The 26,395-nt window shown below is 41.7% G+C and overlaps 1 protein-coding gene across 3 annotated transcripts in view; it reads right to left on the minus strand.

Annotated features, from left to right (window-relative positions):
- Positions 1–25,589, minus strand: part of unc13bb (unc-13 homolog Bb (C. elegans)) — an 81,469-nt gene extending 55,880 nt beyond the window's left edge. For 2 of the 3 annotated variants that reach the window (XM_086170998.1, XM_086170997.1), the window contains exons 1-7: positions 25,398–25,589; positions 18,136–18,165; positions 6,767–6,866; positions 4,587–4,704; positions 4,385–4,508; positions 2,461–2,534; positions 198–255 (exon numbers count right to left, since the gene is read on the minus strand). In XM_086170998.1, the coding sequence (XP_086027124.1) occupies positions 198–255; positions 2,461–2,534; positions 4,385–4,508; positions 4,587–4,704; positions 6,767–6,866; positions 18,136–18,165; positions 25,398–25,419 (526 nt within the window). In that variant the 5' untranslated portion in view covers positions 25,420–25,589. Of the gene's footprint in view, positions 1–197; positions 256–2,460; positions 2,535–4,384; positions 4,705–6,766; positions 6,867–18,135; positions 18,166–25,397 lie in introns of all 3 variants that reach the window. The other variant, XM_086170996.1, reaches the window with a different exon arrangement.
- Positions 25,590–26,395: the final 806 nt, after the last annotated feature.

Raw genomic sequence — 26,395 nt, forward strand, 5'->3', positions numbered from 1 at the left:
GCAGGGGGGTTTGAGAGAACAAAACAAAGTGTCTCTGTGCTGAAGGAGTCAAAGAGAAATGCTTTTTAAACATCCGTCCACGGTGGCCGAGGCGTGAGAACGTGGAACCGGGGGGATCGGGGAGGTGAGAAGAGGTCAAAGAGACAGGACGGCGGCTCCATCTAGAGGCCGAAGGGAGGCTCTGGGAGCAAACTCACAGCACTGCGAGGCGGCGAGAGGCAACGGGCGGCTCTGGACTTCCTCCTGGAGCGGGTACTGCAAGTAAAAAGGGAGCAGGAACAACCAAAATCAAGCTTGTTATGTCCGCAGTAGAAGTTGCAGAGCATCTCCGGGTGGCTAAAATGAATACAGTTGAACCTTGACTTATGAGTCGCTCGGTGGATTTTTTTTTTTTGATACAAGCAGAGATGCTTGTATCAAAAGGGATGAGCGTTTGAAAGCTTCATTTGAAAATACTGCTCGCCGCTAGGTAGCCTAGCTCGCGGCTAGCTGGCTCAGGGAAAGTCTGAAGAAGACGTCAGTGAGATACATCGACGGAGGTTATCGTCTGTGAGAAGGCAGGAGACGTGTAGCGGACGCCGGAAACATCGATGGACGAAGCGTCAGAAGGGATATTCAAAACTGGTCGGGGGATGGTTTGATGGTTAAAAAGAAAAAAAAAAAAAAAGAGATAGTTGAGAACAAAATGAACATTAAAAATACAATATCAGATATATATGGCAGGATACGTATGGGGAATTTAGTGGACACACTGGATGTGAAAGCTAAGTGGGAACTGGAATCTAATGATTGCTGATGGAGAATGGGAGAGTTCTTGGTTGCCCTGGCAAAAATGTTTAAGCAGCCCAACATGGAGGGAGTTCAGCTGGAAGTTAAGAATAAGGTGTTTTAAAACTCCCTCGATAATAGCTTCTTATGAGAATAACTGTTCTCCCCTGTGTTGGAGGGGCTGTGGCATAACGGGGGACTTTTACCACATTTTTTTGGGATGAAATTCTGGGAAGAGGTGAAAAAAAGTGAGATTTTAAAATGAAACAGACCAATTGATCCACAGCAATTTATTATGGGTAAAGCATCAACAAGCGATTTAAGGAAAAACCAGGTGTTTTCGCTAAGAGTTCTTCTATTAATTGCACATAAAATGATCACAGTAAACCTAAATCTTGACAAATGGGCACCCATTAAAAAATATTTGGAGAGTTGAAGATATTATCTCTATTTGACTGAGTTAGATGTCTTTATGTGTTTTTTTTTTTTTTTTTTTCCAGTTTTATTTTATTTTTTGTTTGCTATTGAGGAAATAAGTGACCTATAAAGATTATTGTATAATGTATATCTTGTTATGAGGTTTTGTAAGAATGTGTATGACTCTGTTAAGGAACCAGTTCTAATAAATGTTCAAAAAAAAAAAAAAAAGGAAAGGTGCGGCGTTGCTTATTGAAGTTTGGACATACAAAGTGTTGCAAAGCGTGCACGCTACATTTAGCATAGCATTGCATAGCATTAAGTGTGTAGCCTGTAAGTTAAAGATATAGCACCAAATGAAAAGAGTCTTCGAAAGAATCTTTGTCTGATCTTTATGTAGAATTATTCCTTAATAGATTATTTGTAATAATAGAGAAGGCAGGAAGCAAATCTAATTTTAGTCTGTGAGAAGGCAGGAGACAAATTTTTGGGGAATTTGGTTTAGCGGACGACGGAAACATCAATGGACGAGGCGTCAGAAGAGATACTCAAAGCTGGTCGGGGATGGTTTGATGGTTAAAAAGAAAAAAAAAAAAAAAAAAAAAAGGTGCGGCGTTGCTTATTGAAGTTTGGACATACAAAGTGTTGCAAAGCGTGCACGCTACACTTAGCATAGCATTGTAGAATTAAGTGTGTAGCCTGTAAATTAAAGATAAAGCACCAAATGAAAAAGTCTTTGAAAGAATCTTCTTTATGTATAATTATTCTTTAATAGATTATTTGTAATTTCTAAAGTTGTTTTTTCTCATTTAAAAACACGTAACGAACTCGGGGGGCCGAAACGAATGAATAGCATTTTAAGTCATTTCGATAGGGAAATTTTGATTTGATAAACAAGCTAATTATTGAACGGTGTAGAACAGAAAGATACAGGTAATCTTCTTAGTTACTGCGCTACCTCACATTGCCATATTGCTCATTATTTATTCCTGTATGTTGGTAAATATGGAGAGCCTTTTTTTTAACAGATTATACTTTATACTTTTACACTTCAGAGTTCATTCATTTATTTATTTGACTTGTATTTTATGCTAGCTTGTCACTGCCTTGCCCTTGTACATTTTAGACAATTTCCCAAACAAGAGATCATTTAAGTGCATCTCATCACATCGTCATTGAGTTACGAGTTCGCTCACAGAACCATTTCCACTCCGAAGTCAAGGTACGACTGTAAAACTATCGAATCCTCATTTTGAAAAATTGAAAATGAATCACCTCGTCGTGGATCCCCATGGTGTTGATCTGCTCCAGTTTGCCGGTCCAGTACTGAGCCTCGTCATCCGGGATGTCTGACGACACATGCAAACACAAACCCCCCGTCGTTCCGAGATCACCCGATACAAACGTTCTTTATTTCTTCGTAAATAAAAGAGAAAAGAGCCGTGAAGCTGCTCTGCACCGCGGCAGAAAGTACCTCGTATGACATGAGAAGTTGTGATGGACGGGGAGGGTATCTAGGGTATCATGTTGGCATTGACATTCTTGGAAAATAAAGCTTCCAAAGAACCAGATCTGTCATTTAGGACTAGGCGTTAGTATCCCTTGATGAAAGCATACCGAAGGCACCGATGAGACTCTGTGGGTTGTCAAGTGAGCGCCCTCCTATATGGATGTTTCGCTGATTGGCCCACGACATCTCCAGAGGTTTCAGCTCACTTGAAGGCCCACGTTGGATCTCTTCTCTTCAGCCAAAGCCATTTTCAGCAGCCCTGGAGAAGTCCTTGACTGCCTTCAACTCCCATCTCCCTGGGTAGCCTAGATGTTGACGTGGCTATGAAACCTCTGCAGCCTACTTCCACTGGACGAACCTTCGCTTTCCAACTGAGCATCTGTAGTACTCTTTCAACACAAAGGAGGGATAGTGACTAGATTGGTAGATGATGCTGGCATTGGAGATGCCAGGCAGGAGTTCTCAAGGAAGACCAAAGAGAAGATTTATGGACGTAGTGAGAGAGGATATGAAGGTAGTTGGTGTGAGAGGTGGATGCAGATCTGTTGTGTAGGACTAGGTGTTGGTATCCCTTGATGAAAGCATACCTACGGCACCGATGAGACTCTGTGGGGTTTCAAGTGAGCGATGGCCTCCTTCGGGTTGTCAAGTGAGCGCCCTCCTATATGGATGTTTCGCTGATTGACCCACAACATCTCCAGAGGTTTCAGCAGTGAATCCCAGCGTCCCAGGTTCCCTCCCTGGATGCCATCTGCTCACCTGAAGGCCCATGTTGGATCTCTTCTCTTCAGCCAAAGCCACTGGCTCCCATTTTCAGCAGCCCTGGAGAAGTCCTTGACTGCCCGTCTGTGGGCACGTCCTTTAACTCCCATCTCCCTGGGTAGCCTAGATGTTGACGTGGCTATGAAACCTCTGCAGCCTACTTCCACTGGACGAACCTTCGCTTTCCAACTGAGCATCTGTGACAAGTTCAGCATATCTCAGCTTCTTCCGTTCATAGGGCTCCTCCACTGCACCCTCCCAGGGCACCGTGAGCTCTATGACGTAGGAGAGCCTGAGAGACGACGACCACGGAACGAGTTCTGGTCGCAGGTTGGTGGATGCGATCTCAGCTGGGAAGCAAAGTTTCTTATCCAGGTCCGCCAGCGGCTGCGTAATAAAGCATCAGGGCTCGTTCCGGTGAGTTCATTACAAGTCGTGGACGGGAAACCTGTACAAACTTGGTCGTCACACCACTCCAGCCGTAAGGAATCCGTCCAAGAAATGAGTCTTCGGTATAACCGAAGAGCCAGATCTGTGTCCGAGCCGCTACCACAAGTTTACAGCTTTGAGGATCAACCAACAAATGCAAGTTTCCCTGCCGTCCAGAAGCAGCCTGGTGTGACCTGGCGTCACATGAAAGGCCAGGCCTTCAAAAACACAGGAACCTACAGCTTCAAATGGGGGGAAAAGGTCTGCCTGACAGGGAGAGGATCGGTCCTGACGTAAACCCGCCGCCGAAAAAAAAAAAAACAACAAGCGGTGGACTAGAGCCCCGGAGGACACCATGTGTGCTTTGCACCCTGCAAGGTCACAGAATGACTCCTGACATTTGCTTCCACGGTGGAATGGTCGGTTCTCCCGTCTTACGTGAGCACGTGAACTTTTCAGACGTTTGATTTCCCCCGAAGGAGGGCGGCGGGGTCTCACCGAAAGGCAGCTCGAAGCGAGTGTCCAGCAGGACTCGGTGGGGCGTCGGGTTCTTGGTGCCGCAGATCTCGTCCGCCTTCATCAGGACCTCGGCGTCCAGCGAGATCCACTCGCCCGAGCCCTCCTGGAAGAAGACGTTCGGGAGGGGATTCGGGTGTCGGTTCCTGCTTCGCGGACGGATATCGGGAAAATAAATCCTCACCTCCTCCGAGTGCCGGACGCTCTTGAGGGGAATCCAGGCCGTCCCCACCATGGTGTCCCAGATGAGACCCTTGTTCCACACCTCCACGATGAGGCCCAAGTCCAGACGGTTGATCTCGCTGGAGGACGGAAAGGTCAAAATGTCACGCTCGCGAACAAAAATCCCCTTCAGTAAAACCCTCATCCCGCCCTTGAGTTTTCAACACGTCGTGGTGTTTGTTTGCCGCTTCACAAAGGGCCGGGTCTCCGTGACGACGGCAAAAAATAAAAAAATAAAAGATCAGCAACACAAAGGACAGATGAGAGGGGAGGTAATCAAAGAGGACGGCTAATTGAAAGAGAGGTTGGAGGTGGAGGTGGAGGTGGAAGCTCCAGGTGCTCAGATAAAGGCTCTTCGCTTCCTCCACCCAAACACAATGAGAGAAAAATAAAAAACGCCGACCCGTGTTAATCGTTTTTTTTTTTTTGTTTTTTTTTTAGCCTGTAAAGCAACGGTGACAATAGAATTTCCCCTGTTGTGGGATCAATAAAGTCTATCTTAAATAACGGTCGCTAAATTAAAATTAAAATAGTCCTCTCACGGCTTCGGACGCTTTTTTTTTTTTTTTTTTTTTTTTTTTTTACTGGAAAAGACGAATTACAAGCCAGCGGACGAATCATTAACGGAGGAGCGGAAAAACAAACATCTGAACGTCACCTTTCCTGGTCGAACGACTGCAACTCCCGCATCTTCTGACCTTCAAAGTTCTTCTTCTGCCACACTGAACCCTTTTCTCTGGATCTTCATCTCTCATACCAACTAACTTCACCAGCCTCAGCATCCTTCTACCCAGATCTCCACCATCCCTCCTCTGTCCAAACATCTGACGTGGTGTCCTTCTGATGGACTCATTCCTGATCCTCTCCAACCTCATAACTCCTAAAGAGGAACCCTCACGTCTTCATCATGCCTTAATGGGGACAGAAACCTGTAATTCTTCTGTAATTTGATGTTAGATGGATCCATAAAGCAGAACGTGGAGACCAGGAGCTGCTCTTAAAAGCACAAGCAGTGACATTTGATGCTCGGTTTGTGATTATATTTACAGACAGAAGAAAACCTGCTCCCAAATAAAATCAAGACCATCTCAAGAGATGGAAGGAGGCCGAGATCTGAGATGGTTTCAGCTTCAATGATGGAAAAATGTGACAGATGAATCAAAGCAATATTGCAAATCTGTTTAAAAAGAATAAAAATTTTGAAAACTGGACAGTTAGAGGCAGAAACGCTGCTGGGAGGTTCTTTTATATTAAATGTTGCTGTTTTGATGATGAACTGAACTTCTGGTTGTTCTTCAGCTGAGCTCGTCAGGGGTTAGGGTTAGCCAATCAGCTGCCTCCATCTCACCCACAGCCAATCACCTGCCTTCACCTAAGCCACAGCCAATCAGCCTCTGCCTCAATGCTCTGACAATTTTCCAATTCTCAACCATAATGGGAATAAAAATAAAATCTAATTTCCTGAACATCTTACGAAGTCCATCTACTTTCCACGTGTGTATATATATTTATTTATATATTTATATACATAAATTAAAATTAAAAATTATAATATTAAAAATATATTGATATATTTATTTATGTAATTATTCATACCGTGTGTAAATACACACACACACACACACACACGTATGTGTTCAGAGTGTCTATTCCTTCCTGCCTCCATCTAACCTCCTCTTGAACCAACTTCTTGTCCTCCATTCCCTCCATCCAGAAAACCTCCTCTCCGTTCTTCCTCTAGACCTCCTCCAGCTCCAGTATCCTTCCATCCAGATCTTCTCCATCCCTCCTCTGTCCACGTCCTGACCTTCTCACTTTATCTCCTGAACATCTAAAATGTGCTCTCCCACTGATGGACACCTTCCTGATCCTCTCCATTCTCCTCACTCCCACGGAGAACCTTCACATCTTCACCTCTTCCTCCTGTCTTCTCCTCAGCATCTCCAAACCAAACACCATCTTGTCCACCTCATGTGTGTTTGAAATCATCTCAAAACTAGAAGTGCGAGATCTAAATGAGCAAATACCCAGAAGAAACGACCGTGAGGACGCAGCGATTAACGAATCATCGGTTCGAATCCTTTCCTGCTTCGAGTGATTCTGTTCGAATGATTCGAATGATTCGAACGATTCGTAACTTACAACATGAAGTCCTGCTCCCAGCAGGGGTGGCCCCCGCGCACGGTGATGGTCGTGCTCTTGACATTCTGCACCTTCAGCGTCACGTAGGTATTGAACTTATCTGGAAAAGAAGCAAGGTTGTCGAGGTTGAGACAGAAATTTTGTAGAAATGTGCTCGAAGCGACTCATCTGAGAGTGCTTTCACACCCAGGGATTCAGAGATCTCCGTCGGGTTGGGATAGAGGAGCCAGGCGGCGGCGGCGGCGGCCGGCGCCAGCTGTCGGCGGCGGCGGCGCGGGGGGGTGAGCGCACGGGGATTAGAACGCATGTGACGCCGCCGCTCCTCATTTCCCCACGGCGGAACATCGATGCACAATAAAACCGTTTCACAGAGAGGTTGGGATTTATTGCTGCTCTCAGTGGCGTGGAAAAATACTCTAACTTTAAATCCTTTGGAACATCTGCCTATCATATTTACAAAAATCAATTCATTATAAAGAAATCAATATCTAAATTGATTTGAGATTGTTTAAACAAATGAAAATTAAAAAAAAAAATAGAGAGATCGATTTTAAAGGAAAATATAATTATATACACTGCTCAAAAAAATAAAGGGAACACTTAAATAGCACATCTTAGATCCCAATGAATGAAATATTTGTATCAAATACTTTGTTCTTTACATTGTTGAATGTGCTGACGACACAATCGCACAAAAATTGTCAATGGAAATCAAATGTTTACACCCATGGAGGTCAGAATTTGGAGTCACAATCAAAATTAAAGTGGAAAAACACATGACAGGCGGATCCAACTTTGATTTAATGTCCTTAAAACAAGTCAACATGAATCAGCGTTGCTTTCAAAGTGGGCGCTTTGATTTCACACAAGTTTGATTAAATTGGAATTACATTGTGTTGTTTAAATGTTCCCTTAATTTTTTTGAGCAGTATATGATGAAAAAAATAAAAAAAAAAAAATTAAAAAAAAATAAATAAATAAATCAGAAAATCTGTTCAGAAAAGGGGTCATAAATACTTCATAAATAAAAAAAACTCTGATCAAATATTGATCTATTTATTTTATTAACCAAATTAAAAACAGATTCAAATTCCAGACAAATTGAAACATCTGAGTGCTGGTTATTTTAATTTAATGATCTGCTTCTACCGTTTACCAAAATCAATTCACAATCAAATAATCAATATCTAATTTGTGTTCTGATTGTTCTACCAATTGGCAATTCCAAAAATTCCAAAGATTTTTTTTTAAAAACTGAAAAATCCTTTGAAGCAAGTAAAATTCACTTTAAAACAAAAGAAAATATAATATGAATAAAATATATTCAGGAAAGGGATCAGTGTCAATTTTCAGAAATATAAACCACGACTTATCCTGAACTCAGGGTCGTGAAATGACACAATATAAAAAAATGGCAACATAAAAAAATAATAACTATATTAACTGTAAACCCTTTTAAACAAGTAAAGGACTAAAACGGAATAAAATCTAACCTAATACTGAGTAAAATACTTAAAAATGTATTCAGGAAAGGGATCAGTGTCAATACTTCATTTATCTATTTTGGTCTTCAAATTGGATAATGTTTTAAATTCCACACAAACTGAACTATCTGATCGTTGGGAATTATTTTTTAATGCTCCGCCTCAAATATTTACAAAAATAGTTTTACAATAAAATGTCAAATCTCACCCTTGCTGTTTGTTTTCCCCCCATTCTGTTGTCTCTTCTTATCTTTGTTGTTGTTTACTCTGCTGTCTATTTACTTGTGGATGTCTTTTGCGATCTTTTAAGTGTCTCTTTAATTTATACGCATATTTATTGATACTGTCATTGTTGCGCTGCTGTGACAAAGAATTTCCCTCAGGGGATCAATAAAGTATATCTTATCGTAAATAATCAATGTGTCATTAAATTTAAGATTAAAATGACAAGTTATTAAAAAAGAGGTGATTTTTTTTAGTACACTTGCGACATGAAGTACTTAAAATAAAATGAGACGATGCAAAGTAAATAGGTGTTACACACAGGCGCGCGCGCGCACACACACACACACACACACACACAGAGTCAACAATGGTGCCTGTGAGAACCCAAGCAGGTCTAGAGCTGCTGACCAAGTTGAACAAAGATTTCCGTGTATCTGGCAGAAACCGTCACGGGAAGCCAACCCGACACTGGACACGGCGCTCGGAACACACACACACACACACACACATCAACCAGAGGCTCTGCGAGCAGCCGGACGGGTCGGCGTCTGAAAGCCAGGCTGTGGACATCAGGCTTGACGGGACCAAATCAGTGTCCTGAGGGGACGGCGGACAGAAAACAGAAGCGTTCTCGCAGAGGAGACGCGAGGAGGCCGAGCCTTTCCCTAATTAGATAGACCAGGCTTGGACCGCACACGGGTCGGCTACCACGAATAGAAGAGATGAGATAAGGGAATAGGATGTATGGATTAGATAAGAGCCACTTAGTGGATGTGGGTCCTCTGCAGAGAGGGGGGGGGGGGTGAGAAGAACCGCCGCAGAACCGCAGAATAATCAAATGTCCGCAATCTAGCTTTACATTTAGGTGAACGCAGGACCACGGCAACCGCGTTAAGATCATCTCGTTCTCTAATGTATCGGTTGGTGATCCTAGTGACCGAGGACCTGCAAAGAGGAAGTGTGTGTGTGTGTGTGTCTGATGAGGTGGTGCACGAAATCCATGCATGGAGCTGATTTAGTATTGCTGTCCATGTAGATTGACCGCTTGCATTAATTCATAATCTATACTTCTTATCCTGTGCGGTTGTCAGCCAATCACAGGGACACTTACAACCATTTACACACCATCTAGAGAAATAAAACCATTCACTCTTTCATTCTCACGGCGTATGGAAACATGCAATCGTTCACCCGGTCATTCACACATAATGTTGAGATATTAAACCGTTCGCTCATTCATTCTCACGTCATATAGTCATACAATCATCATTCATGTATTATATAAACATAAAACCATTCACACCTCATGTAAAGACCATTCATCCTGTACTTCACGTGTCATATTGAGAAACAATACTCATTCATTCACACAGCATATGGAGATATAAATGTAAAACTATTCACTCAGTCGTTCTCACATCATATAGAGACATGCAAGATTCATTCGTTCATCACGCGTCATATAAAGATGTGCAATTTTTCACCCTGTCATTCACAAGTCATATTGAGACAAACATTAACTCTCATTCCTGTATCATATGGACACATGTAACCATTCACCCTCTCATTCTCACATCATATGGAGACATGCAATCATTCAGCCGGTCATTCACATGTCATTATGAGACACAACCGATCACTCATTTATTCTTATCATATGTAGATAAAAAATCATTCACCCTCTCATTTTCACATCATATGGAGACACACAATCATTTACCCTGTCATTCATGTATCATATCGAGACACAACCTTTCACACACACATCATATGAAGACATGCCACCATTCACCTTGTCATTCACATGTCATATTGAGACACAACCGATCACTCATTTATTCTTATCATATGTAGATAAAAATCATTCACCCTCTCATTTTCACATCATATGGAGACACACAATCATTTACCCTGTCATTCATGTATCATATCGAGACACAACCTTTCACACACACATCATATGAAGACATGCCACCATTCACCTTGTCATTCACATGTCATATTGAGACACAACCGATCACTCATTTATTCTCATCATATGTAGATAAAAAATCATTCACCCTCTCATTTTCACATCATATGGAGACACACAATCATTTACCCTGTCATTCATGTATCATATCGAGACACAACCTTTCACACACACATCATATGAAGACATGCCACCATTCACCTTGTCATTCACATGTCATATTGAGACACAACCAATCACTCATTTATTCTCATCATATGTAGATAAAAAATCATTCACCCTCTCATTTTCACATCATATGGAGACACACAATCATTTACCCTGTCATTCATGTATCATATCGAGACACAACCTTTCACACACACATCATATGAAGACATGCCACCATTCACCTTGTCATTCACATGTCATATTGAGACACAACCAATCACTCATTTATTCTCATCATATGTAGATAAAAAAATCATTCACCCTCTCATTTTCACATCATATGGAGACACACAATCATTTACCCTGTCATTCATGTATCATATCGAGACACAACCTTTCACACACACATCATATGAAGACATGCCACCATTCACCTTGTCATTCACATGTCATATTGAGACACAACATTCACTCTTATTACTGTATCATTTAGATACATGTAACCAGCCACCTTCTCATTCTCACATCATATAGATATAAAATCATTCACTCATTCATTCTCGTCATATGGAGACATGCAATAATTCACCCTGTCATTCCTGTAGCACATCGACACATATAACCATTCACGCTGTCATTCACACATCATATAAAGAAAAAAAAAAGAAAACTTCATTCCATAATTGTCACATCATTCAGAGGCAACCAACCATTTACTCATCTGGACAATGTAGGGTCTCCAATGAACCTCCTGCATGTTTTGGGACTGTGGGATGAACCTGGAGGAACCCCACGCAGACACTGGGACACCATGGACACTCTTACATAGAAAGGCCTCCGGTGGAATAACAACCTCTGGCTGTCAGGTTGTTGCTCAGAGATGTAGCAAAAAGCACTGATGTGTTTATAAACGGGTCCTGAAAAGGGCCACTAATCACATGACATTGCCCACAAAGGTATCGTGCTAAGCTAACCCAACCATGATGCTACTTTAGTGCCCAGCTGCACCAACAGCGGATTTTACCGATTGTCCCCAGACGATGTATCTCAGATGAATTCTTCAGATTCTTGGAGGCTAACAATAATATAAAAAATGCACAATAATAATAAAATGAAAAAAAGACTAATTAATTGTACTCAAAGTCACAAAAATAAATAAATAAATGAATCGCAAAAATAATCAAAAAACTAATCAAAAAATAAATCACAAAAACATGAAGCTAATTAATCTAACCATTAATTATATGTAAATTCACAAAATAAACATCAAAAATAATTAAAATAACCATTAATTACATGAAAATACAAACATGACAATTAAAATAACTTAATTACATTAAAGTTCCCCCCAAAAATTACAAAAAAATAATTATTACAAGCAGCTTCAAAATGATCCCTCTAGAAATTCTAAGATAAACTGATCAAATGATAGGAAGGATTAGCGTAGCTTATCAATAATCAGTCAAACCTATGTATTTGTAATAAGTAGCTAAATGCTAATCATAAGTTATCTATTCTAGGTGATAGACAATGATACCATCACACACACACACACACAACCACCGGTGTGTGTTCTGTCACAGCACCAGCTGGTATGTCATCCAATCAATCACTATTACCTCCGTTGCCAATCATTAATCTCCTGCCTTCCCAAAGGTGCTCTGCAGTGTTTGCTTTCAGTTTTCTCCTTCGTCATCCCGGCTTAAACCAAGCTGTGTAAACAGCGGGCGTGGCGTCCGGCGCCGGGAACACGCCGCCCGGGCGCCAGGGTCGACCTGTTGACTCGGTTTCGTGACCGCTTTCCATCCACGCCGCTTTGTTTGGACAAATCTAAACAGAGGGAAGTTGGAGCTCCTCAGTGGCGCCGGGGTGATCGTTCAGGTTGCGAGGCTAGAAATCATATTGTGTGTGTGTGAGTGTGTGTCACCAGCTGTGTTTGCAGAGCTGTCACAAGTGTTGTAAAAGCGGTTTTGTATTCTGGAATGTTCCATGACCTCCAGCCTGATAGGTGCTGTGTTTACCTTGCGATGCCGACTCGCTGCATTCCCAGGCTTCCTGATACGTAAACGCACAGCCTTCCTGATTGGTCGGTTAATTCGGTACCTCCGTCCAGATAGAGGAGCGCTAGCATTCGTCCTAGCCGAGTTAACGGCGGGCGTATTCGGCCCTGAACCATCTATCTCCATCCGTTATCGATCCATGAAGAGTTATTCAATAGATTAGTCAGGCATTTGGAAGGGTGACATTTTCCAATCCGGCCAGCTCATTAATGTTGCATGCGAGCGAGGACACGACCCGTCGGGTTGTTTTTCCTTCCGCTGCTGCGGCGAGAACGCGATTCAGTCCATCCGACATCCGCGGTTCCATCATTCGGCGCTCGACTCGGACACATGTGGCACGCCGCCCTATCAGGCGCCGGGGATAATGTCTGGTTTGGCGCAAAAGGCGGGAGTCGCGAAGAAGCACAACGCAAACACACAGCGCGGACCGGCCCTGTGTAAACTCTGGGAGATCCTCCACAAGTCACGTGGGAGAGGAATAATAAATAACCCGGACAGACCAGTGGGTTATTTCCTCTACAGCGAACCGCGGGCGTTTATCTTGCTGCCTCCGGCCTTCCTTCGAATGTGACAAAGAGACTGTTTACACTTCCTTGAAGAAAAAGGGGTTCATTAGGCAGCCGGCCGAAACCGTCGTTTCCGAGGCGTCATGGCGACAAACGTCGGTGACGCAGGTGACAGAAACAGCGGGTTGGAAGTCCTGCTTTTCAACCGTTACTCGGTATCGGCCGCATCACGCTGATGGGCCGGACTGACGTGCCGGTCTTATCAGCAGATGGATTTCTATCACCGGGAAACCAGATTCTATCGCCGGGAAAGGCGTCTGGGTGATGTAGAAAGGGTTAAAAGCTGTTCAGATGCCGTGTGGATTGTCATAATTCACGCTAATGTCTCACCTGACAAAACAAATTTGAATAATAAAATGTATTGGAGGTCACCTGCTTACAAAAGTGGGCTTCGCTCATTCAAAGAAGTGCTCGGCTCAAACTTGATTCCAAGGAAGTAGCTTCCTTCAGGGGAAACTTTTAGCTTTCCCTTGCTCGATGTCCTTCGGGATCAGAGAATTTCTGATTCTGATTTCCATTCCAACAAGAAGTGAGGGACCGCGGTAGGGACGGCGGTGACTCAAGCACCTGAAGCTCCACACAAATTACCCAATTATCTGTGGCTGGATTTGAGTGATATCAACATATTTAAGCACCTGACACCAGAATTCATGAGTTGTTTACACTCTGTGCCAAAAACGGGGAGATAAACACTTTTTGACCACATGGCTCTATCTTTTGAACCTGTGGCTGGATTTCGCTTTTTTCACAAGAGGAGGAAGATGACCAGACAACTTGGAGGTGGAAGCTGCCAAAGTGTTCATGGAATTATAACCACGGACTATCCGATGGTTGGAGTGTTTTTATCTTCTCACCATGTGAGGAACAAAAAAGGGTCCAAAAAAGGGGCGGAGTTAGCTGTTAGCTAACTCCGCCCCTTTTTTGGACCCCTTTTCGTGCAAAACACGAAACCCTTTTTTCGTGCAAAACACGAAACCCTTTTTGGGCCCCTTTTTTGGCCCAAATGTAGATGGTGCTCTGCGAGTCCTAGAAGAGGCAGCGCAGGCCAGAAGAGCTTCCACCTCTTCGTCCATTTTGTCCCAAGAAAACATCTGACCAGTGACCAGGATGGGTTTTAAAAATGGTGCTCCACAAGAAGTACCTGTTAATGGGTGTGGCTTCCAGTGGAACCGTAAGAAGACCCTGCCCTGAAGTAGGAGCTGAGATGGTTCTGGAAGCTCCCAGGTTCCTCTACTTTCCGAATGCAACTGCCTGGTTCCCGAGAAGGGTCTAGATCAGGGGTCGGCAACCCGAAACACCCAAAGAGCCATTAGGACCCGGTTTCCTCGGAAAAGAAAACACTGGGAGCCGCAATTACTTTTTGACGTCTAAAATAAAGGTACCACTGTATATATTGCTTTTTATGACCTTTACACTTTGTATAAACAAGTGTGTTGCGTCTGATAATCACAAAGTATTTAGGAGAAAATTAAATTTTATTTATGTAATGAACTCATTTTGAGCTTTGGGCTTTCAGAGCCTTGACCTGAATTTTAAAAATAAATCGCGAAAAAAATCACTGTCAGTAAACAATGAAAAATAAATATTTGCAAAATATCTTCATACATATCTATTTTACCTGGTTTATGGGACTTCTGCTCCTGAACTTCTGCGCACAACATCTGCAAATCGGGACTTTACCGGCTGGCGGGTATACCGGCTTGACGCGAGTGTGACGTTATTTTGAGCGGCGAAAAATAATAAATCTAATTTTATTAAATATTTCAAGATCACAATAATCTTTAATCTAATAATAATAATCTAATAATAAGTTAAAAAAAAAGGAATTAACACAAATGAAATACCCTTCAATTGAATATTTATAATTAATTTTCCCAAGCATTCAGCATCAGCGCCTGTCTGGTTAAGAAAGACATTTTAACTAAAGTGAGCAGACATACAATTTAAGATTCTGCACTTTTGAGAAGAAGGTTTTTGCACCCCAAATATGGTCAAACCCCTGATAAAGACAATAGAAGTCCAATCCACCGGTTTAAACATCTATAAACAACTGATGTCCACCGACAGGATTCATGCACACCCTGTCAAATGTCGGCTGCTGTTTTGCACGATATCAAACAATGGCAGATGTTTGCGTTTCACGAAAGGACAGGAAGACGACAGGTTTCGGTGAACGGTTCCCGCTGTTTGCTCCGGGTCTCAGAACAACACGGCACCAACGAAGAGATACTGTAGGAACCACCGTGACAGTCAAGGCTGAGACCTTGCTTGGTTAATTGACTTTAGTGGTTATCCCCGCAGAGCGTTCGGGAAGTGAAAGCGAAGGGTGGCGGCAGATCCGAAGCCGCTGCGAGTTTCTGTCAACGCCGCCGGAACGTCACGGGGCTTAAAAGCCGGGCGTGAGGCTAAACATAAGGGATTTGCTCAGGTGGAGAGCCTGAGGATTTGGCCCGAGAGACGGCCCATCTGAACCTGACCCGCCATGGGAGGACACCAGAAGTCAAACTGCCTCAGCTCACAATTTACAGCTCAATGAGCGTCCGGTTTCCTGGACAATTTTGGGTTAGTTGGTGCTTTTCTACACCGTCCTGCATCTGCAAATAAAGCGGTTCTCATCCTAATTTGGACAAAAATTGATTGGGAAACAAGTGGACAAAGCTTCAGTTGTTATGGTCTGTAAGGTCTGCTGTGTGTCAGATGTTAAATCCCCATATGGGCAGAGCCTCCTGTCCGTCCTCTACCTTCATTTTCTTGTGTAAACCTGTACATCGTGCGTGAGGACTAAAAAAACAAAACAAAAAAATCAGCTTGATATTAACTTTCCAACACATATTCATAAAATCGGATCAAAAGCAAATAAAGAGTTTTGATGGTTCCCGCACCTCAGTGCATCATCTATAACACATGCTTCTTCAGAGATCCATCCCATAATAGCCACCACCTACTCCAGCTGTTGCCATTTAGGAAGCGGTTCAGGAAAATCAAGGCAAAAACAAACCGATTGAAAAACAGCTTTCACCCCAGAACGCTCATTGCGCTAAATTTGGCAAAACCCTGAACGCTTGAACCTCACATACAATAAAGTGCAATAAACACTTTTTTTTTTTTCCAACTTATCACTTCTTTACTTATTTCTTTCTACATAATTATTCTTTTAGTTGTTATATACATATATATTTTTTTTTTCTAAATTTTTGGTGTTTTTTCTGTCTTATATTGCTAACCCCGAGATGCTGCTATTGTTGTATTGTTGTTCTGTTTCCTGCTTTTAGAGACTGTTTTTGTCCTTTTTTTGATTCCACCGAACCTGCTATTTTTAAATTCCTTAATAAAAGTCTAGAATCCTTGAATCGAATCTCCACGAATCAAGCTGCTACTTTTTCCCCCCCACACGCTTTGAACGCTGCGGCTTAAACAACGATGCGGCTAATTTATTTAGGCTAACGAGCTCCATGCCGTCAAAACGTTTAGCCTCGTCACATCGGACCGATGAAATTACCGTGAAATTCTGAAGCCGTTCAATTCAGATACCGCAGAAGACGACTTCAGTGGTTTCAGTTTCGCAAGAGGAAGATGAAGATAGCGATTAGCTGGATTAGCAATTAGCTTTTGTTATGTATTATTATTTATCTTTTTCATCAGCCATTTTACAGGTACTGTTCAGGATAAAAAGCATTTCTAGTACATATTTGTAGATGTTACCCGTATGTGTTAAATTAAAATAAAAAAAAAAAAAAAGGTTTCTGTGTAAATATCTCACATTACAACATGGACACCTGCGGCTTATAGATGATTGCAGCCTATATATGTACACATGTTGATTTTGTTATTTCTAGCCGGTGTGGCTTATATTTGGGTGCGCTCAATTATGGTATAACCTTGTTATCTTTAATGCCACCTTTCCTGCCATGCATGGCACGTGCACGCCCACTGACGTTTGGCCGAGGTTAAAGAAACATACGCATCTGTTTATGTACAGAACCTGAACATACATTGTTGTTGTTGTTGTTCTCTCTGCCGTCTATTCATTTGTGGATGTATTTTTTTTTTTTTTGCTATTTTCTCTTTTGCTATTTTCTAATTGTCTCTCTATTTGTATTTATATTCATATACCTGTTACACTGCTGTGACAAAATAATTTCCCCTATGAGGATCAATAAAGTTTATCTAACCTTATCTTAAATGAGCCTTAAATCTGCAGGAAATGACCCCAACGTTTGAAAAACTACTTCCTGTGTAAGACTTTGGAAGTGTGTAAAGCCCAAAAAAGAACAATTTAGTGCACATCAGGTGCAGTTAAATTAACGTTTGTCCCCGGTGGTTGCAGTGATACAAGACTTTGTCACTAAAATGACTAAAATGACTAATTAATTTCATTTGACTTTTATTTCACTTTATTGAGATTCTAAATTTGGAGTTCAATTTTTTGACGTGCAAAATATGAGTGACAACCGCAGATTGTCACTCGTAACTTTCCCAGCAAAGATCAGATTAAGCAGGTAAAATATATATACATATATATATGGATGAGTTATTTAATTTGTGCATAGATTTTGCTGTATTCAGTGAAATAGTCCTTTTTTTTATTTGAAGCTACAGCTGATTGCACGCAAGCAGACAGAATGTCTGCTTTGATTTTATTTCAAATATTAAAGGACTCAAAAAGATACAAACTATTTTATTTGAACGCAATGTCAACCCAGCATAGTCCAAAATGTTTTTTTGTTGCATGGAAAAATCAAATTTATTTTTTCAGCAGCAGTGCATTCATTTCATAATTCAAAATGAGTTTTTTTTGTACTTAGCATAAAAGTAAATATGCAGTATTATATTACTTTTAGATTTTTCGTGTGTGAGAAAGAGCTCAAAGTGGCTCTTTGCAGGAAAAAAAAGAAAATTCACAAGTACTCACCTAGAGGTCCCTGAAGCTTGGCTTTTTTCACTGCAGAAGAAAAGCAGAGATTTAGTTTAGAAGTTGCTTTCACGGGAAAACTGAAAAGCATAACGTCATATTTATTAACCAGCTGGTTTGTTTTTCCACTTGGTTTGCTGAAGAGTGACGTCAGAAACCACTGACTGGAACACGTGCTCATTGATATGCAGGCGGAAAAAAACGAGTCCCTCCGACGCGACACGTTGCGTCAAAGATACGCCTTTTTGTTGTTTCCACAGGGACCCGGGCTCAAAATGTCAGCGTCATGGTTAAATTCAGAATCCAACCATCTCAATGAGCTGGTTTCTAATGAACTACATTCTTCTGGAGGTTTCTGGGCAACGGAGGAAACGGAACTGAAAGTCGCACACCACATCACGGGTCTTACAACACTGTGTTTCAACCTGAGCTTGAAGATGCGTGACAAAGCCTAACATCTGCTGAGGCCTGCAGAGGGTACATGACCAAAAACATTGACTTTATCCAAAAATTTAGTAGGACAGACGTGCTTTTCTTTTTTTTTTTTCCCCCGGCGGGGGTATTTTTAGCTGCTCGGCCCTCTGATGCATCCATACAATAACGCTCACGGGATTGCCAGGCGCTTTAGAGAGATTAATCACGATGCCGTACAACCCACTAAACCTCTGGAGCCTCGGGTGGCAGATGGGCAGAGGCAAAAACCACGCGTTCATATTTTCATTTCACGTCTCACGGCTCTGGAAAAACCATATATATGTGAGCCAGAGGACCAAAACAGTTAAGTAAAATTCCTTGCACCGGACTTTCACTTTTTGGGTGTCGTCTCTCCAGGCTATCAAATGTTGGAAAAGGAACACAGAGCTACTTCCTGTCCTGTAAATCTGCCTTTCCCTGGAAGAACAATGGAGACATGAGGTCAGGAAGCGTTTCTCCGAACGTTCTGGAAGAAATGAGCCGTCTCGCTGACCTAACGTCCTCATTTACGCCGGGCAATAAAACACTCAGTGGAAACCGATGCTTATCGCACGCCCACTTCCTGTTTCCATGTTCCTGGCTCGTAGTCCGTCAGGTATCGGTTTTAAAAATTCCTTCGGACGCAGGGGAGTTTGGGACTCACGGCGTCGGGCGGGTGCGCCCAATACGTCGATCGCACGGCATTAAAACGTCAGCCTATCCTCCTTACTATGAAATTTAACCACGTGTTCAAGCAAGCTAGCGAGTTAGCCTCCAATTTACGTCTTCTAAACTGTATAAAAATGAGAGGGGGCGCCGGACCGAGTAAAAAGACTAAAACGTATCACTTCCGTAGGGAACGGGAGCTGGAAGAATAAAGTATTTACCAAAAAAGTACTCTGTTGTAGTGTGCCATGCAAAATCCACAAACATTTATTGTATTAAATATACTCAGTAGATATATAAACAAATATATATTCAGCATTTTTAGTGGAGGTAGATCATTTTTACATGGTCATTTTGGAAAGTAGCTCACAGGGTGAAAAGGTGTAGGGGTTTTAGTTTTTACCCAAAAACCAGAACACGTCACCGGTTTCCGGACAATGGGAGTCAAAACAAGCAAAAAGTACTTTTCAAATACTCAGTAGAATAATCGGTGCCGGAGGCGGGACTATCTGGCGGTGTTGTTACAGGCTGGGATGGACTTCCGGTCTGCGCGGTGGTTGGATCTGATCAGGTGGTGCGGCGTGGGGAGGAGGGAGCAGCAGATGGCCCGGGGATTACATCCACCATCTCTTTAAGCTTGCCCTCTGTGTGTGTGTGTGTGTGTGTGTGTGTGTGTGTGTGTGTGTGTGTGTGTGTGTAAGTCCGCCTCTTTCCCTGCAGCTTCTCTATAACTCTATATCCATGCAGCATGGAAATGTGACACTGAAGTCATGGGTTAGCTTTTTTTTTTTTTTTTTTTTTTGCACTATTTGCTTTATTTATGTTTTTTTTTTTTTTTTCTAAATCCCCACTAACAAAAGCATAATTACCTTTAAAACCGTAAAAATGAAAGAAAAAAGAAAATCAAATTCATTTTCAACCCCAATTATTAGACTTTTATAAATGATCAGGTTATATTTGATTTTAATTAATTTAATTCAAGTACTGAAGTGCAGTGGTTAGAACCTCCAGAAAAACCCTGGTTGGACACCCACAGGAGGTCTTTATTTATTTTTATTTATTTCTCCTTTATTTAACCAGGAAAGTCCCATTGAGATTAAAAACCTCTTTTTCAAGGGAGTCCTGGCCAAGAGGCAGCAAAAGAAAACAATTACATTTAAAATGAAATTAAAATAACATACAAATCATATAAAACAATTTCTGTGGGAAGTCTCGATGGTTCCTCCATCAGTCCATCCAGGAGGTTCATTGGGGACCAAAACATTGTCCAGGTGGTTGTCTGGCCGTCCCTGAACACTTGAACCTCAAATACACTACAATAAAACTTTTCCACTGTTCATTGTTTTTTTTATTTATTTTATTTTTTTTTCTAAATATTTATCTATTTATTCTTCTGGTTGTTATTTTTTTATTTTATATATTTTAAATATATATTTATGTCTCTTATCTCTAACCCAGAGATGCTGCTATCGTCGTATTGTTGTGCTGTCTCCTGCTTTTTAAGGCTGTTTTTGTCTGTTTGTCTGATTCCCCTGAACCTGAGCTGCTAGCTTTAAATTTCATTGCACTCTGTGTAATGACAATAAAAGTCTTGACCAATGACAGCTGAAATAAGATGATCAGCGGTATGGAAGTGTTTCAGCCGGTTTTCATTTAGAGGTTCAGAATGGTGCCGATTTCCTTCTCTTTCTATCTACGGTTCAAGAGGGCAGCAGGATGTTGACGGACGCTAACATTTAAGAGGAAACCGCTGCACACGGAGGCCCGATGATGTTTCTACGTCATGTGACCATAAGCTGCTTTCATCAGAAATAAAAGGAGCCTCCCTCAATGTAATCCAGGAGACAAACAAGCCGGGCGCGAAACGGTGGCCGCCGTGGGTCTGCGGTAGGACGCGTTCTGCAAACACCCGTCGCACGCCGTTCGATTACGAACGTAAAATAACGACCCTGAAAAACCCTCCACCGGAAAGCGGCGCCGGGTGTTGCCGTGAGCCGATCTGCTCTTCTCGCAAAAGCATACGGGATCTGAGGAACCCAAACCTCGGCCGTCGAGGGGCGACGAAGGAGCTGCCGGGAAAAACCTGAGCCGATGAAAAGTCAACTCCAGAAAAGCCGGTCAAACAAACGGAGGTCTAAGTTCAGAAGAGCCTTAGGTTGATCTGCTGCAAGGAGGGGAAGCTGCAATGACGCTACTGTAATTTCTGGATTATTTAGAGCACATGAGTACAAGCCACACCGGTTAAAAATAACTAAATTAATATACTGCTCAAAAAAATTAAAGGGAACACTTGAACAACACAATGTAACTCCAAGTCAATCACACTTGTGTGAAATCATAGTGTCCACTCAGGAAGCAACACAGATTCATTTTGACTTGTTTTAAGGACATTACATCAAAGTTGGATCAGCCTGGAGTTTGTTTTTACACTTTAATTTGGAGTGTGATTCCTAATCCAGACCTCCATGTGTTGATACAATTGATTTCCATTGATCATTTTTGTGTGATTTTGTTGTCAGCACATTCAACTGTGTAAAGAGCAAAATATTTCATAAGAATATTTCATTCATTTAGATCTAGGATGTGTTTTTTAAGTGTTCCCTTTATTTTTTTGAGCAGTGTATGTGTACATATATAGGCTGCACTTATCTATAAGGCACAAGTGTCCACGTAATGTGAGATATTTACACAGAAACATATTTTTAAAATTTTAATTACATACGTTTTGGTAACATTCACAAATACGTACTAGAAATACTCTTTTCCCAAAGAGTGCCTGTAACAAGGCTGATGAAAAAGATGAATAATAAATAACAAAAGGAAAATTTCTGTCCCTGCTTTGTCCTACAGCAGCTGATCGCTATCTTCGTCTTCCTCCTGTGCACTAAAACAATTAAAGTCGTCTTCTTTCGGTGTCGGAATCGAACAGCCTCAGAATTCATGGCGGTTTCATCGCTCCGATGTGACGAGGCTAAATGTTTTGGTGCCATGAAGCTAATTAGCCCTCATAAATCAGCCGCGTCATTGTTTAAGCCGCAGTTTCAAAGCATGCAAAAAAAGGAGTGGCTCATAATCTGAAAATGATGGTACAAATAAATCAATAGATAAACTGCATCCATAAACGCAAGCCGTTACCTCCAGTGGCGAGCAAGCTTTAAGCCCCGCCCCCCCAGGACCCACCACATAGGGATTCCCCGGAGGGATCAGTATCAGGGTCCCTGCCGGGGGTCCGTCTGAGCCTCGCAGCCGTTCCCTGATCCCCCACGTCCAGTTGCAAAGAGGGACGGCTTCTCTATTATGTAAAGACATCGCCATGGCGATGAAGCACCCCAGGCTTGCATTGATGTTGTCAAGCTGTTATCAGGGGGTCGACTCACAGCATCCACCATGAAAATCCGTGTTCTGCAGCAGCAGATGGCTGGACAAGCTGAAACCTCCTTTGTGAGTGCCAGATCAGATGAGAGGACCGTACCGTCTTTTTATTTTATCCCCCAAAATCCAAAGAAAGGGTCCCGTTGAGTGACCGATGCAGAAGATCATATCTAAAAAGCTAAGCTTGGAGTAGTTTCTTTGAGTGAGTCCACAACGATCCAGCTTGTGAAACATCTGGGCTTCACCATCAACACTCAAATATCAGCTTCTCCTGCACTCAGAGGGTCCTGGAGTCAATCCAAGCTGTCATTGGACAAAAAGTGAGGTTCATCCTGGATCCATCCTTGGACCACACCTGGAGATACCCAACCATTCCTCTGTCATTCTTACATCATAGACATCCAATCATTCAACCTGTCAGTCACATTCTGGACAATTAAGTGTCTCCAAAGAAGCTCCTGCTTGTGTTTGGACTGTGGGAGGAACCAAGAAAACCCAGAGGAACCCCACACAGACACTGGGACAACATGGACACTCCACACAGAAAGGCCCCCTTTTGGGACCAGGGACCTTCTGGCTGCTTGGAGAAGCAGCAGACATTTTACCAGGAAATTCTTTTGAGCCAAAAAGCACTGATGTGTTTATAAACGGCTCCTGAAAAGGGCCACTAATCACATGGCATTGTCCACAAAGGTATCGTGCTAAGCTAACCCAACCATGAAGCTACATCAGCCCTCAGCTGCACCAACAGTGGATTCTCCATATTGTCCCCTAAACAGGCTAATGTATCTCAGATGAATTTCTCACAGAGGCGATTCTCTTGGAGGCTGTCAATAATGTTAAAATTCACAAAAATAATAAAAACAAAGGACTCAATCAGATTAAAATTGATTATGGAGACTCCACACAGAAAGACCCCCAGAGGAGGTCCAACCAGGGAACCTCTGGCTACCAGGTTGTTGCTCAGAGATGCAGCAGACATTTTAACGGGAGATGCTTTTGAGCCAGGAAGCACTGATGTGTTTACAAACTGCTCCTGAAAAGGACCACTAATCACATGACATTGTCCACAAAGGTATCATGCTATGCTAACCCAACCATGAAGCTACATTAGCGCCCAGCTGCACCAACAGCGGCTTCTCCTAATTGTGTTCAGACCAGGCTAATGTATCTCAGATGAATTCTTCAGAGGTGACTGTCTTGGAGGCTAACAATAATATCAAAATTCACAATAATAATGATTATAAAGATGCATTAATTGTGTTCAAATTCACATAATAACTGTGCAATATTTCATTTCATAACAGTACACAACAATTTTTCCTTTATCATACTATTGTGCACTCCTTACCTCACTTGTTACTAAGACACTTATAGTTTTATCACTTGTTTACTAAGACACTTTATAGTTTCACTGAGACACTTTATAGTTTATTTTATTTCTAATTCTGCCTTTTCTTTTTATTATTTATTACTGTTATATTTTCTGTAACTCTGGCACAACAATTTCCTTCTGGATTAATCAAGTTGTTCTTATCTTATCTTATCTTATCTTAACAATAATAAGAAAAGAACCATTAATCAGAAAAAAAAAAAAAATCCCAAAGAAAACCTTGAAAAAATTAACCTAGCCATTAATTACATTAAAATTCATAAAACACATATCAAAAATAATCAAAAACAACCAATAATTACATGAAAATTCGCAAGAAAATGCAGAAATAATAATCAAAATAATTTTTAATTAAAATAGAATCCCCCATCCCCCCAAAAATGACAAAAATAGTAATTAAAAAGCAGCTTTAAAATGATCCCTCTAGCTATTCTCTGATAAACTGATCACATGATTGGAAGGATTACTTTAGCTGAAAGAAAACGCACAAAACATATTTCACACATTCTGATTAAAAAAAAGGAACATCCCAAAACTAAACAACAGGTTGTTTGGAGATTTTTTTTTGTTTTCCCCTTAAACTAAAAGTCTAATAAAATGCATTAAACCTCAAGCCAGATGAGTGACGAGGAAACACACATGGTCGCTTTGAACAGCGGTTACATAACGTGCTTTTCCTGCAGGAGAGGAAGCCACGGCGGACAAGGGCTCGCCGGTGTTTTGTGTGGCTCGAAAACACACATCGATAGAATCTATGAGGATATGCAGAAGGCAGCAGAGGGATATTTGAGGTGAAAAACCCGCTGAAAATTGCGCTTGTATTCGGCTCTGACAGCTTTACGCGTTCTGAAGGCAGTCTGACGTTTTGCATTGGGCCACAATTATAGAAGAAAAAAAAACTTTGTTGGTGACTAAGGTACTGAAATGCAAATCCAGATGATCTATCTATCTATTTAGAACACAAACTATACCGTGCGTGCAGCGTCCACTTGTTTATATGATTTATTTCTGTGGAATTCTGCAAAAAAAACCCACATTATCTCTGCAAACATCACTGGATGCAGAAGATCTGAGCAGATTCAAGGGGGCGTTCATCTAAAAACAATCTGTTGACAGTCAGACGCCCCCCAACCCAACTATTTTTATTCACTTGATAAAGAGTTTTGTTTAAAACAAACAAATACAGAAATAAAAACAAATAAATCACTTTGCGCTGCAGCCCAGAAGGTCGTGTGGACGGGGTTTGTGAGACTTTCCTCAAACCAGTAGATTAAATCCGACATTTACCCAGTGCACCGTGTGTGTCTGCGCGGCTGGTAAACAATGTAGAGTAAATAAAAAACAATAAAAACAATAAAAAAGAAAAGGCAAATCTCACCTCTGACACACAGCAACGACATGACAAAGTGTCCCAACAGCGGAGCCTCCCTGTGCGTCCGCCCCTTCTAGGAAGTGATTGAAAACAACAACAACAAAACAAAAAAAAAACCTACAAAAATGTCGGGAAAAGAGTAAATAAATCCTCGCCGTCGGTGGAAGTGGGCAGAGAGCCGCGGCCCCCACGCCACGGACACGCCATTATCAACTCTGCGTGTCATCCGGGGTTTCCGCTGGGCTGCCGGCGACCTGGGAGGGGGCGGAGTCACGGCACCTGCAAGTGGCGCCCGGATTAACCAATAGAAACGCAGGGTTACGGTAATGGGCGGGGCCTGTTTTGAGAGCCAGCCCAATAGCCGCTATTGGTCAGTGGGTTTAAGGAAACAGGTGACGCACACCAATCACAGCTCTTGTTTACGGCTGGTTCTGGATTTGATTTCAGATTTGGGATCTAAGAATCATAATCAGAAACACATAATTATGAATGACATCTACTCATCTAAGGATTTATTTAGAGTACGCTTTAATATTTAAGATAATAAAACCTTTTGCCAAGACAACATTGAAACTACCGACCATATATTTTTCTCATGCAAAAAAGTACTGGACTTTTGGGCTAAAACTCGAAAATGGGTTAAAGACAATTTTCCATCGTCACCAGTTTGACATAACATTTGGTTTACTTTTAAGCAACAAAAGAGATGAATTATGTGTCAATGTTATTTTTTAGGTCTGGCCAAATTCTTCATTCACAAAAACAGAATGCAAAAGTGTCCCCCAGATTTTATGTTCTTTATAAACGATTATGGATTATATAAAAAATCCTTAAAACTTATTGAAAAATCCAAAAGCCAAAAAATATACAGTTTGATGTCTGAGATTCCTTGTGAACCACCAAGTTAAATACATGTTATATTCCCCTTGCAGGTTTTTTTTTTTTTTTAATCTTTCTATTTATTCAATCATTTTCTTTTACTTTCTTTTCCATCTAGCATTAAA

This window comes from Fistularia commersonii, chromosome 23 (assembly GCF_037954325.1).
Source record: "Fistularia commersonii isolate RoL2024-O1a breed Wild chromosome 23, RoL_Fcom_v1.0, whole genome shotgun sequence".
Lineage (NCBI taxonomy): Eukaryota > Metazoa > Chordata > Actinopteri > Syngnathiformes > Fistulariidae > Fistularia > Fistularia commersonii.